The 17,873-nt window shown below is 32.8% G+C and overlaps 1 protein-coding gene and 1 pseudogene across 1 annotated transcript; one reads left to right on the forward strand and one right to left on the reverse strand.

Annotated features, from left to right (window-relative positions):
* Nucleotides 1-6,250: 6,250 nt before the first annotated feature.
* On the forward strand, nt 6,251-6,389 carry LOC130996461 (5.8S ribosomal RNA; annotated as a pseudogene).
* Nucleotides 6,390-8,589: 2,200 nt separating this feature from the next.
* LOC130995364 (uncharacterized protein Os08g0359500-like) lies at nt 8,590-11,826 on the reverse strand. Its single transcript, XM_057920623.1, has 6 exons — nt 11,579-11,826; nt 10,557-10,743; nt 10,187-10,340; nt 10,053-10,093; nt 9,747-9,963; nt 8,590-8,931 (listed from the first exon to the last, which is right to left on the reverse strand). Exons 1-6 carry the CDS (start codon nt 11,581-11,583, stop codon nt 8,846-8,848), a joined length of 690 nt encoding a protein of 229 aa, XP_057776606.1. The 5' UTR covers nt 11,584-11,826; the 3' UTR covers nt 8,590-8,845.
* Nucleotides 11,827-17,873: the final 6,047 nt, after the last annotated feature.

Below are 17,873 nucleotides of genomic sequence, written 5' to 3' on the forward strand. Positions count from 1 at the left end.
TCATTAGTATAGATTAACTATGTTCATTGGTATACATGTTCTTTACCCTCTTCGTTGTGTGACTTGTGTCGTCTTGTCTTCTCTTTCGATGTGTGTCTGTGTGTGTGGAGAGAGAGAGAGAAACATGTCAATTTTTACTTAAAACGTTTATCAGCCTTTGTTTATTATGTTTCTTATTTTCTTGAATTTGTGCATTTACATTTGAATTTCTCTTTGGATGAACTTTGAGTTTGTTAGTATTGTGAAATAATGTGCTGTGTATATTGTTTGCTTATTTTGAGTGATCGATTAGATTGGTAATACATTATGCATATGATGAAGCAAGCTCAAAATTTATTTATGCATCAAAGTATGTGGTGGATTAATTTTATCTTATCATCTAAGCTAAACACCGGTGTTATATTCATTCGTATAATCAAACATTAGCAAAATTATGAAAATTATTCAGGATATGGAATGGTACTTCTTTCCATGTTGAAATACAATCTTACACATGAGAATTACTTCTATGCCTAGAGATATGTTTTGACAATATTAGTCCATTTCAGCTTCTTATGCCACTCTTAATTACCTAAGAGCAACTCCAATAGTTTCTACATTAGAGTGAACTTCACTCTATTGTTAGAGTGAAATGTAGAGTATTTTCATATTGCTCCTCAATAGTCAATTCTCAATCTACAATTTATAATATATTTTTAATGTAAAGTATTTTCTTTATAATCTTATTTTTCTATTTTTTTTTTAAATTGTGAAAGTCGATTAATTATAAAATATTTGACATAGATATCGAATTAAAGATTACGACAAAAGCTTTAATTTGATATATTTTGTGTAAATGTTAAATTTAAAATGTAAAATTTATATTTATTTAAAGATTAAATTTAAGAAAATTATCTCTCAACTCTACTCTTTCTTTTGAATAAATTTATTTTCATTTTTTAAACTTATTTGTTTTGTTTTTTGCTTTCTTAATATCAGTTTTTATCATTGTGAATTCTTCTTTATTTTTTTTATATTCAGTTTAAATATATTTATTTAAAATTATATTTTATTATTATATTTATAATTATTTATATGAGAATTGAGTTGGTATCAATTTTTTTATATACAAATAAATATAAAAATATTTTTCGTCAATTGCACGATTGTATATGCTAGTTTTACTCTACAATGAAATATTCTATATTTATACTTTTGATTATTATTAAATTAATCTTTTTATCTAATTGTTATATTAGTGTGTGTGTGTGTATATATATATATATATACAGTGGCGGAGCCAGGATTTTTTTTTTGGGGGGGGGGGGGGGGGGGGCAGAACTGTTACGGGGGTTCGGGGACGGTAGCCCCTGGAAATTTTTTTTTGGGGGCATTCAATACATTTTAGACATTTTTTACTAAAATACAAATATAATAATAATAATAACAACATTTTCATAGATAATATAGTTCAAAACATTTACTAAAATTTTTTTTGGGGGCATTCAATACATTTTAGACATTTTTTACTAAAATACAAATATAATAATAATAATAACAACATTTTCATAGATAATATAGTTCAAAACATTTACTAAAATTTTTTTTTGGGGGCATTCAATACATTTTAGACATTTTTTACTAAAATATAAATATAATAATAATAACAACATTTTCATAGATAATATAGTTCAAAACATTTACTAAATTTTTTTTTGGGGGCATTCAATACATTTTAGACATTTTTTACTAAAATACAAATATAATAATAATAATAACAACATTTTCATAGATAATATAGTTCAAAACATTTACTAAATTGTTTTTTGGGGGCATTCAATACATTTTAGACATTTTTTACTAAAATACAAATATAATAATAATAATAATAACAACATTTTCATAGATAATATAGTTCAAAACATTTACTAAAATTTTTTTTGGGGGCATTCAATACATTTTAGACATTTTTTACTAAAATACAAATATAATAATAATAATAATAATAATAATAACAACATTTTCATAGATAATATAGTTCAAAATATTTACTAAAATTTTTTTTGGGGGCATTCAATACATTTTAGACATTTTTTACTAAAATACAAATATAATAATAATAATAATAATAACAACATTTTCATAGATAATTCAACATTTACTAAATTTTTTTTGGGGGCATTCAATTCATTTTAGACATTTTTTACTAAAATACAAATATAATAATAATAATAACAACATTTTTAGACATATTATTAATTTTTTTTTCAAAATTTGGGGGGGGGGGGGGGGGCTCTAGCCCCCCTGGCTACGCCCCTGTATATATATAATTATATTTACATTTATGCTAAATTTTATTTAATTATAATATAATATAAATATATTTAAAATGATTTATTTTATTTAGAACTATATTTAAATTGTTGCAAAACAATAATAATTTATTTCTTGCAAAAAGTATAAATTAATTTATCCGTCCCTACTTTTATTATCCATATTTTCATTTTAGTTTGTCCCACATTTTGGTATCAATTTCTATGTTTAGTAAAAATAGGTGAAATCCTTACTCCACTTTAATTACTTTAACACTAAAAGGTGAGACCCCTTAATCCAACCGCAACACACTCAATCACTTTACTAAAATCTGTGTCACTCTCAAATGAATACTAAAAGTTGGGATAAAGGGAGTACATAATAATAGCAAAACTAACATTACATAATACTTGCCAAAACATAAACTACATAACAATATAAAGTAGTTTTCTAAATTCGAATAAATTTCCCATAAATGATCGACCTATGCATTACGAAGTGAAAGACGAGCTGATTTGTCTTTGATGCTTCTATTGCGTGCAAGAAATTCTTGAAATGACTTGTTTTATTGGCACCATTTTGATCTGGAGTTGGAACGTCTCTCACATCTTGAATTGGTGTAGAAAGATCTCGTTCATTCTCAATTATCATATTATGCATAATAATGCACAATTTCATTATAAGCTCTAAATGCTTTTTTATCTAAAAATGAACCGAATTTGGAGCAATTGCAAATCGGCTTTGAAAAACTTTAAATGCATGTTCTACATCTTTCTTACACGACTTTTGTGTCGCAATAGATAATTAGGGAAAAAGAGAGGGGGGAGCAGCACTGAAGTAAGGCAAGTAAGGCATGCTGAGGCCGAGCGGCTGTAGAGTGCAACGTGAAATTGGGGAGGAGGAGGGGGGCACAATGAAGCAAAGTAAAAAATGAAATAAGGGTTTTGTACGAGAGTTTTTTTTTTTAGGGGTGGGGGAGAGGGGGGAAAGTAGAAAAGAAAATAGGGTTTTCTAATTTATATACCCATTCGGTCGGTTCGGTCAAAATCGAGCCAAAAATCATAAAATCCAACCGATTGAAAATTTTAATTTTATATTATAAAAAATTTTATCGAACCAACCGACCACCATTTCAAAACTAGTCGAAAATCGATCGGTTCAGTCCATTTTTGATAAGTTTCATCGGCCGGTTCAATTTTGCACACCACTACATTTATATCATTATTGGATCTCGGCCCACCAAAGTACACATACCATACTCAAATAACATATTCCCTTCGTCCGCCAAAAGTATGTCCCTTTTGTCATTTTTGGCATCCATGAAAAGTATGTCACTTTCATTTTAGAAAATGATCTACATCTTTTCCTTATCATTTATCTTTACAAATACTCATTATTTATGAAAACAAATCACGCCTTATTTAGTCTCTCAACCATTCATTTCATACAGTAGTGAGACCTTTTCTCCACTATATAAAAATCACCAACCATTTTATTAAAAAAATTCGTGCTCAGCCAAAAAATAACATACTTTTTAGCGGACGAACAAAGTAATTGACAACGATTTCAAGAATAATCGTCGGAGTTTTTTAAAAATATATTGTAAGGAGTTATGTTTACAATTTGTTTAGTTATTTATTTATCTTACTATTTCTAACATATGTTATTCATTATTCAGTTTGGTCATGCATGTGTGGCCCATTTATGAATGATTTTGTGGAGTTTGATTGTAGTTCACAAAGGTCTTCATTCCGATCAGAATAACACTGGAATCCCTTATCACCTTATGATGGTTTGTCTTCTTTTAGTATCAATTTAAATGATTGTAGTGACAGTGGTTCTAGATAAACACAACATCTAGAAGTTGTACAAAAAAGTACAAATAAGAGAGAGAGAGAAAAAAGATGAAGATATGTTTAGTATTCTAAAAGCAATTGATCAAGGAAATAAGAAACATAAAAATTTAATGGATAATTTATCAAAAAAACAATAATGGATAACTCATCATTAAAAATAGAACATACTGTGCAACTACAACTAAAAAATATGGAACCAAAAAGCGAGTTTTTGCAGTTTCATAAATGGAAAGCAGATAATAAAATTTTGATGATAGACTCTAACAATATTCTGATCTCATTCAACGGGAGTACTTGATATAAGAACAAACAAGAATCATACTAAAAAGCCAAGACGCTTTAAGTCCAAGTGATGATATAATAGAGAGTATTTTTCATTGCATAATAATACTCCCTCCGTCCCATGAAGCGTGACCCATTTCTTTTCGGCACGGGAATTAAGAAATTGGTATTTTATATGTTAAGTGTGGTAGGTGAAAAAATGAAAAGGTAAATAAAGGGTAAATTTTTTGTCATTTTTAGAAATAGGTCAAGTTTCGTGAGACAACCCACAAAGGAAAGTGGGTCACGCTTCGCGGGACGGAGGGAGTAGTAATTATAATTAAAAAAAAATCACATAGATATATTGATCGATGAACCTATTTAGAATTTATATACTTGCATGCGTTCCAAATATGATCAACAGAATATCATATTATTTCTTCCAATCTAAGATTTATATATTCGTATTTATCTTAATTAGTTTTAAAGGTAATATGTGCAAATTACTCAAACGTTTTTTAATTTATAAATATAAATTATTAAAAGGGTTAATTGCACCAAATATCACCAATTTTGCTTGAATTTCATTTTTTCCATAATTTTTAATTTTTTTTTATCACATATTGAATTAGTCGTTCATTTTTTCCACGATTTTTAGCTCCAGTGACCGGAAAATTGACGTGGCGCTGATGTTGATTTAAATTTACACATAACATTGATGTAGAATATATATTAATTTAAAATTACTCAAATAACAAAATCACACAAAAAAGCCCTAATATCACTTGAATTAGAAAAAAAAAGTCTATCTTTTTCTCCTCCATCCATCGGCTGTCTTCTTCTCCTCCCTTCCAATCTCGCCGGCCGCCACCCATCTCGCTGTCTCGTCGGGGCCGTCGACACTTACCGCCGCCTGTCTTCCATCGCGCCGCCATCCATCTCGTCAGCCGCCACCCATCAATCCTATTTCTTCCATCGACTGAAATCGCAACTGATAAGTGAAAAGAGCGGTGAAACTACAGTGAAAAGAGCTGCTGAAATCGGCTTGCATTTTATTTGGATTTTATTTGAACTAACCTACATTTTATCAGCTGTATCAACTATTTGATACAGATTTGGACCTGCCTACATGTAGTTTGGTGTATTCATATTTGATCGAATATATACGACTGATAAAATGTAAGCAAATTAAATGTCGTGACAGGATTGATGTTTGGTGTATTTGCTTGCATTTTATTTGATTTCTATGTGTATTCATATTTTAATCGGCTGAAATCGGCTTGGATTTTATTTGCTGGAAGGTCTGGAAATACAAGTGATCGAGCATCAACCACAAAAGATTTAATTAAGGCTTGGATGAAATTTTTGATTGAGCTATTGATAATATTCTTTTTGATTGAGCTACTTTAGAAACTCTAATATCAAGGCTTTGATGATATTTTATAAACCAAACGAGAAACATCTACCCCGTCCGATGAAGTGTTCGGATCGAGGCGACGTGGGCGGTTCGCCGCCCGCGACGTCGCGAGAAGTCCATGATCATTATCATTTAGAGGAAGGAGAAGTCATAACAAGGTTTTCGTTGGTGAACCTGCGGAAGGATCATTGTCGAAACCTGCAAAGCAGACCGCGAACACGTGTTTAACATTGCCGGGTGCGTGGCGTGGGGGCAACCCCCGTCATGTACTCGGTCCCCCGCCGGCGCGCGTCCTCGGGCAGTGTCGTGCGGGCTAACGAACCCCGGCGCGGAATGCGCCAAGGAAAACTGATCGAAGCGTCCGCCCCTCGTGCTCCGTTCGCGGTGCGCGCGGGGGGATTGGATGTCTATCAAATGTCAAAACGACTCTCGGCAATGGATATCTCGGCTCTCGCATCGATGAAGAACGTAGCGAAATGTGATACTTGATATGAATTGCAGAATCCCGTAAACCATCGAGTCTTTGAACGCAAAAGCCAATCCCCATATATATACCAGAATCCCTATTAACATGTAATCCACAATCAGCTGCGAGATACTATCATTCCGACTAAGTATGAAAAAATAGCTCCTTTATAATTTTACTTTGAAGAATGGATTTATAGGATTCTGGGTGCGTGGGTGGGTGAAGAATAAAAAAAACACTTAGTAAGGTAGAGAGGAATTCTGGGAAGAATGAAAAAAAAAAGAAAAAATTATGGGGAAAATGGAATTCAGACAAAGTTCGTGATATTTGGTGTAATAAAAAAACACAATTTTTTCAATCGTCGGAGTGGTGTGTGGCGTGTGCCGGCGAATCACATCAACGCCACATCATCTCCGATCTGAGGGGAGCTAAAAATCGTGAGAACAATGAACGACTAATTCAATCTGTGATAAAAAAAAAATGAATTTTTTTAAAATTATGGGGAAAATGGAATTCGGACAAAGCTGGTGATATTTGGTGCAATTAACCCTTATTAAAATAATTGTTTATGCATCTTAAAAAATGCTCAAACAATACAAAATAAAATAAATAATACTCCCAATTAACAAAATATTAAAAATAAAAAAATAATCAGGTACCATCTAATAAAATGCATATATTACCCATCCCAAATTCATTTAATTACTTAAACTCGTTTAAGTTCATAAATATAATTGTTATACAAAACAATTGAACATTACAATATATAAAATTAACATTAATAATACATAATATAAATAACATAAGATTTGAAAAAAGAAATGGTTAAGATTCCATATAGGTTATAGATTAATGATGGCACTCAATTAGAATTCACACAGTCCAAACTCCGTTTTAAAATTTATTTAGTCAAGTACAAAAAATTTTACATAGCCAATAATAATTCGAATTCAATACGTAATTTAAAAATATAAAGAATAAATAAAAGTATACAAAAACGCATGGAAAATGTAACTTCCTCTTTCAAGTTTTCATAAATAAATGCACAAATTGAAATTGCAATTGCAATAACTGTTAATTAAATTAAAATAAAATAAAAGGGATAAATATCATATTAAACCTTGAACTATACCCGCTTTATCAAAAATACCCTGAAATTTTTGAAATGCTCTCTAAACCCTCAAAGTATCAGGGTTTTATCAAATATATCTCGCATCTCTTTTTCGGCCACCAGAAATGTGACGTGGATCGCCGGATGCCACAGTGTAATTTAAATTCTATTTTTTAAATCCATATCATTTTTTTATTCTCCTTTTTTTTTAATCCATGTCATTCTTTTATTCTCTTTTATTCTGAAAATTAAAATACACGATTGTTTCACGGTTCTCTTTTATTCTCTTTTACCCAACTCACGCACACACCCAGTACGAAGCTCATCTCCTTCCCTTCTCTCGGTTCTGCCGCCGCCGCATGAGGCCGGCGAATGCTTGGCGCGAACCGGCGCCGTCCGCCTCCACGCCGGCGTCTCTCTGCTTGAGCCGACGCCCCTTCTTCTTCTCCATCGCTGAAACACACCCACACACATCTCTCGTCTCTCTCGCTCTCGATCACTATCGCGCCGCGCTACCACGCCCGGAGCTGCTGCTGCTTCGCCCGGAGTCGAGGTTGCCGCCCCCTGAAACGCCGCGTGGGGCTTCTACTGCCTCCTCAAATCGGCGGGTTGACCGCCCTATTGGAGGAGCGCCGCCGTTAGCCGCTGCTGTTGGCAGCAAGAGCTCCGGCCGTGTATTTTAATTTTCAAAATAAAAGAGAATTAACATTCCGATTAATTAATCGTGCAATCTCCGAGATATCTTCATCCCTGTACAAATGGTACTCTTTTTTCGCCTAATTTGATTTGCGTCCCACCATACTCAACTACGGCCAGCACTCTATTCAGGGTTGGGATTAAGCGTTTCGCCATTTCGATTGATCGGAATAAAAGAGAATATAAAAGAATGACATGGATTAGAAAAAGAGAAAAAATAATTGACATGGATTAAAAAAAATAGAATTTAAATTACACTGTGGCATCCGACGAACCACGTCACATCTGGAAAAGAAATGCAGGATATATTTGATAAATTAGAGAGCATTTCAAAAGTTTCAAAATATTTTTGATAAAGATGATATAGTTTAAAATTTAATATGATATTTACCCAAATAAAAGAGGAGCAGTTTGTATTACCACAGAGGATAGGATGTAGGATGGATGGTCCGGTTAAAATAAGAGGCGAAACTCCAGTAAAACGTATGAATAAATCCAAAAATGGGGAAACCGTATAGGCTTTCTCATCCATTTTGTATTTAGTCATTAAACCAGGCTTAAAAATACAACATAGATTGGATGGAAATATTGCTCTGCCCAGAAAGTACAATAAAAATGGTTCAGCAGTAAAGAAATTCAGGCAAAGAAACCATCTCTCTCTCACAAAAAGCACGCCTACGTAACAAATCAGTTAAAAGTTGGGAAACCCACGCGCATAACATGCGCAGTCTGTATCAAATACTCATTCATGAGCTCGGCAAGGGTTCTGCTTTGTCCTTAGATGCTTCTCCTTCTGCCTTGTGAACTGCCTCCCCCTCGGGTTTCTTCACCTCTGCAAAAATTCAGGGAACTTGTTATGAATGGGGAAACCAAATTGAGTTCCAATTGCTAAGCAAACATAGGATACAACGTGGTGCTAAAACCTATATACATTTCTAACAGTAGGAAGCTCAGCTTCCAACACAAATAAGAGGGTCGATTTTGATGACAACCAAGCAAACTATGCATCAAAGATTATTGGAAGAAAATGCCAACCAACCATATTTCATATGTTAAAGCTACTATAACCAGAATGTTTCCTTTCTCTGACCCAACCATGACAAGAAACGTTATGGTGCAAAAGGTGAATACATGATTGCAACACTCTTCCACATCAGTAGTTAGTTGTTCTGTCTACAAATAATATAATTTTAGAATCAAAAGAGATTTTGGTCATCAAAGGTTAAGACGATGGATTCATCCTTTATACACCCCACAAATCAACAATTCAAGCCAAGATTACCTAACCTTTGATGTCCAAACATCACAGTAAACCAGGAACATCAATGTTGTGAGTCACTACTGGTCATCACCGCAAGATGCAATAATTAAATTAAACTTCAATAAATAAGACGTGCCTACATGCTTTGATGTCTCTATACCCAATAGAGAAAATCAACACAGAAATGCAATAACTAATAAGAGATTATATGCAGAAAGGAAAAACAAAACCAAAATCCAAAAGCATCAGTAGCCCAAGAAAATACCAATTAAGAAAATCATTCCCAAAACAGTACTAAACTCAATCCCAATGGCAGAGCTAAACGATTAACATATTCTTTAAGCAAACAAACTTGGTAGACAAACCAAAAACTAAAGAACAAATACCTTCATCATCACTGTCCTCAAAGTCATCCCCCATAGCATCATCTTCGATGCCACCCATTCCAGCCAAGGCACTCATATCCATGCCGCCCATTCCACCCATGCCGCCCATGCCAGCCAAGGCACTCATATCCATGCCACCCATTCCACCCATGCCACCCATGCCGCCCATGCCGCCCATGCCACCCATTCCTCCCATGCCACCCATATCACCAAATTTCTGTAAGAGATGTTCATGTGGAAAACCATTAAAAGAGGCAGTAATACAGAAAACAAATATCATTATACAAGAAACAAGAATAAACTTACCGAGAAATCCATACCACCTAAATCTAAGTCTGAAGGTGCACCTGATAGAATGGCAAGATACAGAAAGATTAATTACATTTAGTAGAGCAAATAAAACTCCAGACATTCATGGCCAAATAAATTATAAAATATACCAGCATCATCATCTTCATCTACCCATTTATCCCAATCTACTTTCACATAGTGAGGTGTCTTCTCATTTCCACGCAACAACTTTGTCCACCATTTCTTCTCAGCTTTCTCCAATACACAGAATATGTTGCGCACGCCTATGTTTATCTTGCTTTCCTACAGAATGAGAATCTTCAGCGACTATTTCTCAGTCAGGTAAAAGTAAGGCTCCAGTATATTTAAAAATGGCTAATCATGAAATGCTTTTGACGCATATCACATTTGATTCATTTCAGAACAATGAAAATCAATGTAATTGTAGGGACTAACCTACAGAGCTCTTACCATTAGTTCTGTTTATAATGAAAACAAAAGAGACTGCTAGCGTCTTACCTCGGCATTAATTTTATCAAGTAGCTCCAACTTGAGTTCATAAATGTTACTGTCAGTCCCAGCAGCAGCAGAAAATGTAAATGTACCATCGGGGTCAACATTGACCTTAGGGTCTTTCGCATCTGCCAGGAGCACTGTGAGATAGATCTTGTCCTCCCTTTCGGCCCATTTTACTTCAGGGTGTCGGCTATACAAATGTAGAAGATGTTTTAGCTAGTGGCTCAATCTCGCGCACAAGAATAGTATCATATTAGACATGTAAAGTTGATCAAACCAGCTAAAAAATGCAAACACTGATATCATTTCATTAATTAGTATGGCAAAGTTCTATGCTGCGTGTAGTTTTCACCAAATGCAGCAGGCTGCTCTACACCGACATGTAACTCAATTCTGAAAATCAACACTCATTGACATATTTTCTACTAATTCCCTCAATTTCCTAGAAGCACATATACCATTTACTCGGGCAGAGAAAAAACAGAAACCTGCAGAATCACAAATAACACTCGTATACAGCTCAAAGTTAGTACAAAATCCGATATAAAGAAAAATGTTAAAACAAATCAGAAGCACAACGATCAAAACCCCACTAATTAAAAGAAAATTAGTATTTGTTAGCTAACCTACATATATCAACAAGTTAGTCGTACCCCTAAAAAACCCAAACAAAATAAAAGAAATAGCAAACCATGCTAGAAACAATAATTGACCACGTAAAATTATCACGAAAACTAAAAGGTACAATTTAAACCGATATAGACCTTATCGCCTCTTTGCGTTCATAAATCGGGCAATAATAAATTAAATTTTCACGTCTTTAAACACGCACATAAACAAATAAACACGGGCTAAATAAATCCAAACAACCATGCCCTCGAAAGCTCAAACAAATATCACAAAACACACAAAAAAAAAAATGTAAATGCGAAGTAAACCGAAAAGCTACACAATTCGACTATAAAGATCAGCATCACGACGATAACAAAAAAAGTAGTTAACGTTTGACGAAGAACAATTCAGACCTCATATTCGAATCTGATTTGCAGGGACAGAGAGAGGTAGTAGAAACCCTAGAAGACGAAGAAATGGAGAGAGAAAGTAAAGAGCGTAGCAAAGTAGCTGCTCTCAACTGCTCCTTTTAAACCCTCGAAGCGAATATATTTTGGAAGCGAGTAAACCCTCACACGTGGATCTTACTATTTATTGATATTAATAATTAATAATAACATAAAAAAGAAACAGTAAATATAAATATCCTAACACTAACTATTGCCCAAAACATCTGATGACATAGTGATATGAAATAAAGTGAGCCCAGCCCACACTTCAGCAAGTTGGGCTCTTACATAGGTAATTACTTGGACTAATTTAATTAGGCGATTTTATTCGTCTCTCATTTTACTTTCTATAGTTTTTTAGTTACTCCTTCCTCCATCACTAAAATATCACCTCCTTTTCAGGCAGAGCTAATGCTTGTAGGGTATTTTGGTTTGTCACTGCTTCAATGGGCGATACGAATTTTAATAAAAGTTAAGTATATATATGTAAAGTTTTAAAGGTTATTTTTTCTGCTATAATTTAAAATTATAATTACTTTCTAAACTAACTCATTTCTACAACATTTTTCGATCAAAGAGCAGTTTTTTCTTTCAAAATAAAATTCTTTTTCTTTTTTTCTTTTATTATTTTTTACTTTTCCTTTTTTTTTTAAATCGTGTAATTTGAGTAACGATAAAATATTTAATATGCATATCAAATTAAAGATCATGAGATTAGGTTTGATTTGATATATAATAGGTATAAAATAGATTTAAGATAACAAAGATATTAAAATTTAATGTTTCAAACTAAATTATTTTCTCTCTCATCTCTCTTATTTTACTTCCTTTTCTTAAATGGTCTATTTTTGTTTGACTTGTTCTATTTTGTTTTCGTTGTATCCTTTACTTATTTTTTTTTCATTTAGACATATATATATTTTTTGTTTTCTTTTGTTTTTTCGGTTTTATCTTCTTATTTTTTATACATAACATGTTTAATTAAGATTATGTTATAATTAAAATTTCATAAACATAATTGTAACTTTTTTTGCTACGGTTTCATATAAATTATTAGAACTTTTTAAATTTAAGAATAAAATAAATAAGTTATGGTAATTTAAAATTGTAAAACAATTTTTTTTATATTTCCTCTCTACTCTCTGTAATGCTTTTTTTTTTAAATCCTCTCTCCTAAATGACGTGTTTACTTTTTTTTCTACTATATTAATTTTTTTATGTGTATTTATTTTTATTTTTGTGTTTTTAAAGAGAAAATAAGTAGATACTCAGATACCATATTTTGTGTTTTTACGTATTTTTTAAATTAAAAAATAGTGTAGACTGTAACATAGGTGAAGAAAAATATATCGGTTCATTAAACAATTCTTTTTCTAAATAATTTTTTTGTATTAATTTTGATATAACTCTATAGATGAATAATTAATTATATATATTAAAAATATAATTTCAAATATGACTTTTTATTTATGTTTGTGTATAAAAGGATTTATTTATTTATTATGACGTTTTATAACTACAATTATCATTACACTTTAGATAAAGTTGACACTATGTATATAAATGGCACTTTCAATGTATATAAATAACATTATTTTCATGTAAAAAATGACACTTGTTGATTTCGTAAATGATACTTTTTCATATAAATAAATGATATTTTCAAAATATATAAATAACATTATTTACATATATAAATGATACTATTCTTATATGTAAATGATATAATTACTATATGTAAATGACACTATTTATGTTAGTAAATGATACTATGCTTCGTTCATGATAAATGATACTTTCGAATGAAACAATAAATGATACTTCGCAAATGTTACATTACAAATGACACTTCTGATAATAAAAAAGTATACTTTTAATGTGTGTAAATGATACTTCGTAGATGAATTTTTTTATATATAAATCAAATGATACTTTTTATAAAAGAAAACAGTACTTATCCATGAAAATTATACTTTTGAATGAACCGATAAATGATAATTTGCAAATAATACATTACAAATGACACTTTTAATAACATAAAATATGAGTTTTAATATGTATAAATGATACTTCAGAAATAATATTTTTTATAAAATCAAATGATACTTTTGATAATAAACATTTTTAATATCTTCATAATATTTCTTTTTTATAAATAACACTTTTAATAATAAAAAATAATACTTGAAATGCATGTAGATGGTACATTCAAATGAACTACAAATGATACTTTTAACGACATAAAATGCATGTAGATGGTACATTCAAATGAACGAAAAATAATACTTATAAATAATGCAATACAAATGACATTTTTAGCTACATAAAATGCATGTAGATGGTACATTCAAATGAACGAAAAATAATACTTATAAATATTGCACTACAAATGACACTTTTAACCACATAAAATGAACTTGATCACATCGACCCAAACTATGTAACAAACTCTCATTGCCTGATGATGTCGTTATTATGTCTCTTTGCTTTGATTTGGGTATGAAAGAAAATGATTACTGCATAATTTACTCCACCATTTTTTGTTTAAAAGCTCCATTGTGGATTTGCTTTGGTGTGCCACCTATAATTAGCTTATTTAAGCTTAACTAAGCTTAAGCTCTTAACAGAGCAAAACAGATTCTGTTAGGCGCAGTTAAGCTTAGAGTTAGTTAAGTAGTTAGTTAGATTAGCTACAACAGACTTTTGTATACATAGCTGTAGGCGAGCTATATAAGCTTTCTTTGTAATTTTATTCCACAGTTGAAATCAATATAGAAAATCACTTTTCTCTCTCAATCAATTCTCAAGCTTTTCATAGCTTAGTTTGTCTCTTAACATGGTATCAGTTTCCAATTGAAGCTAGATCTGCGATTTTCGTGATCTACTCACTGATTTCTCCTTCTTCTTCTTTTTGTTCGATTGATTTCTAAAATTGATCCTGGTTATCATGTCAATTGCTTCCGCGAATTCTGCAAATTTTCTTCCGAATCTACACCCTATGATCCTCAGATTGGATCACAACAATTACTCTTACTGGCGGATGCAAGTTCTTACTACCGTGCGCGCGCACGATTTTGAAGAGTTCTTCTCCACAATGGCTGCACCTCCACCTCCATATCTCCCGTCTCAAACTGAAAATCCAATACCAAATCCAGCTTATCTTCAATAGATGCGCAGAGATCAGTTTTTAATGAGCTGGATGCTATCCTCCATAAGTGAATCAATGCTCGATCATGTAGTGAGATGCACTACTTCGAGCGAAATCTGGCGCGTTTTGGATAAACTGTTTCATTCTCAATCATGAGCTCGTAAAACCAAAGTAAAATTTTGCTATTTTCATTGATTTGGATGTTTTTACCCTTAATGAGGCAGACCGGATAGGATCAGGCACGCGGGTCGCGTGCCGGATCGGGTTAGACACTTATGGCACTGCCAAGATTTTACTTTGATTTTATTTTGGATTTCTGTTGGCACTTATGGCACTAATAGTGTCATAATTGCCAACGGGAATCCAAAATAAAATCAAGTAAAATTATCATTTTGGCACTTATGGCACTATTAGTGCCATAAGTGCCATACGTGCAACAGAAACAACAGCAATAGAATCAAGAAATCATAAATGGATCGTCTAAATCCTAAATCGAACATCTAAATCCTAAATAGAACATCTAAACCTCACGGGGAAGTGTTTAAAATGGTCATTTTGGCACTTATGGCACTAATAGTGCCATAAGTGCCAACGGAAATCCAAAATAAAACTAAGTAATAAAATGATGCGTATGGCACTTATGGCACGCGAGTGTGCAACTCACCCATAAGCTTCCAGCGGCCGCGCAATCACCCCAGCGGCCGAGTAAAAAGGGTAAATTAGGCATACCACCTAATTAATGACCATATTTTGATGTTTTAAGATTAGGGGCCAAAAATTGATTTTCAATCTTCATTATGGCCACTTGACTACATTGTTTCTCTATATATATATAGGGAAGGGCTAAAATAAGAGCATTTTTTAAGATATAAAATAAGAATCATTTTCAGCCCTTAGATTATCAAGATCTACGGTTGATTCGTAATCCTATTGGATGGATTTATGGTCCTGAGTTCGAATCCCAAAGGTAGCAAAAAATTATTTTTCACAATTCATACCTTTGTACAACGAATTCATACGTGTTCTACATAAAATTCATACATTAAAAATTTGCTCTTATTTCTTATTTTAAGATGTGCTCTCACGGTAGCCCACCCCTATATATATATATATATATATATATATATATATATATTATTGAAATTTCAACAAATTCTCATTTTGCATATGAACTTTAAAATCTTTATTAAAATTACTCAACTATTAATTTCTTCTCATTTTGCATATTTGTCCATTTTTCATCATCATGACATGACAAAAATATACTCGCTTGGTATGAATATGCTTGCGTACCATAAATATGACCGTGTTGAAAAATAGAACTGACATTGTAATGTATAGTTGGATGAAAACGACGTCATTTTAGGCTCAAAGTTTGGCCGGTAAATGGAAAAATATGCAAAATGAGAAGAAATTAATAGTTGAGTAATTTTAATAAAAAATTTAAAGTTCGTATGCAAAATGAGAATTTGTTGAAAGATCAGTAATTTATATGCAATTAACCTTATTTTAAAATGAATGTTGCTTATAAGATAATAAGAAAATAAACAATAGTGCCGAATGGCCCTATTCAACATACAACATCAAATTTTGTCCACCATTTGAAAAAAGATAAATTTTGGCCATTTTTTGTATGTCATGACTATTCTACCCTTCTCTATCTCTCTCTTCTCTCTCTTTCTCATCTCCCCCTCTCTCTCTCATCTCTCTTTCTCATCTCCCTCTCTCTCTCTCTCCTATCTCTTTCTCATCTCCCTCTCTCTCCCTCTCCAGCGGCTGCGCAGCAGTGGCGCCGAGCAGAAGTCACCGTAGCTCTTTCTTTTTCCAGTGGCTGCGTAGCAGCGGCGCCGAGCACGTAGATCTCGCGGCTTGGGCAAAAGTCGTCGGAGCGGAGGATGAGGCGGCGGCGGTGGAGGAGATCTGGTCCTCTGAAATCGGCGGCGTGGAGGAGGCACTGGTCAGGTGGTGGCCATTTCCCTCTTCCTACCCTTCGTCCTCTGTCAAAACGCGGCGGCGGAGGATTCGGGCTCCAGATCGTCATCGCGACGAACGTTACACTGCCTCCTTCGACTTCAGATCATCGTTGCGCCGCCTTCTCCATCGGCAGATCTGATCTACGCTGCAACAGTAGCCATCACTTCCTTCGATTTCAGCCATTGGCAGATCTGATGTGATTTGTATTTGTGCTGCACGTATGACACTTATGGCACTATTAGTGTCATAAGTGCCAAAAAGACCATTTTAAACACTTCCCCATAGGGTTTAGATATTCCATTTAGGGTTTAGATTATCCATTTGGGGTTTAAATGTTCCATTTATGGTTTAGATTATCCATTTAGGGTTTAGATGTTCCATTTATGATTTAGATTATCCATTTAGGGTTTAAATGATGTTGTTGTTTCTGTATTTGTGCTGCACGTATGGCATTATATGGCACTATTAGTGCCATAAGTGCCCAAATGACCATTTTACTTAATTTTATTTTGAATTTCTGTTAGCACTTAGTGCCACAAGTAGGGGTGTAAAATCGGGTACCCGCGGGACGAAAACTGCCGAAAACCGCACCCTCACCCGACCTTCTTCCCCGATGCGGGTACCCGAATACCCGCAGCGGATACCCGCTGCGGGTATGAGGGTACCCTCACAGTCCCGCAATTTTTTTTTTAAATTGTAATTTTGCAGGTTTTTCGTCCCGCTTGAGGATTTTTCGTCCCGCGAGAGAGTATTTTGTCCCGCATTTCACAAAAAAATTGAAAATATCATTTCTATTTCATCGATTATCCATAAAACCTGTGACGAATAAAATTCCTAATATTATTAAATAAAATTATTTTATTTTTAAATTTTGGTTAATTGGTTTAATTCCTAATATTATTAAATAAAATTGGTTTAATTCCTAATATTTATTGGTTTAATTCCTAATATTATTAAATAAAATTCCTAATATTATTGGTTTAATTCCTAATATTTATTGGTTTAATTCCTAATATTTATTGGTTTAATTCATAATATTATTGGTTTAATTCCTAATATTTATTGGTTTAATTCCTAATAAAATTGGTTTAATTCATAATATTTAATTTTGGTTAATTGGTTTAATTCCTAATATTA

The sequence above is a fragment of the Salvia miltiorrhiza genome, chromosome 7, assembly GCF_028751815.1.
Source record: "Salvia miltiorrhiza cultivar Shanhuang (shh) chromosome 7, IMPLAD_Smil_shh, whole genome shotgun sequence".
Classification (NCBI taxonomy): domain Eukaryota; kingdom Viridiplantae; phylum Streptophyta; class Magnoliopsida; order Lamiales; family Lamiaceae; genus Salvia; species Salvia miltiorrhiza.

Excerpts from the sequence above, each read along its gene's own strand:
- LOC130995364 (XM_057920623.1), bottom strand. Across the intron at positions 10,341-10,556 it reads TTGATAAAATTAATGCCGAG|GAAAGCAAGATAAACATAGG; the intron begins GTAAGACGCTAG and ends CTCATTCTGTAG. Across the intron at positions 10,094-10,186 it reads AGATGAAGATGATGATGCTG|GTGCACCTTCAGACTTAGAT; the intron begins GTATATTTTATA and ends CCATTCTATCAG.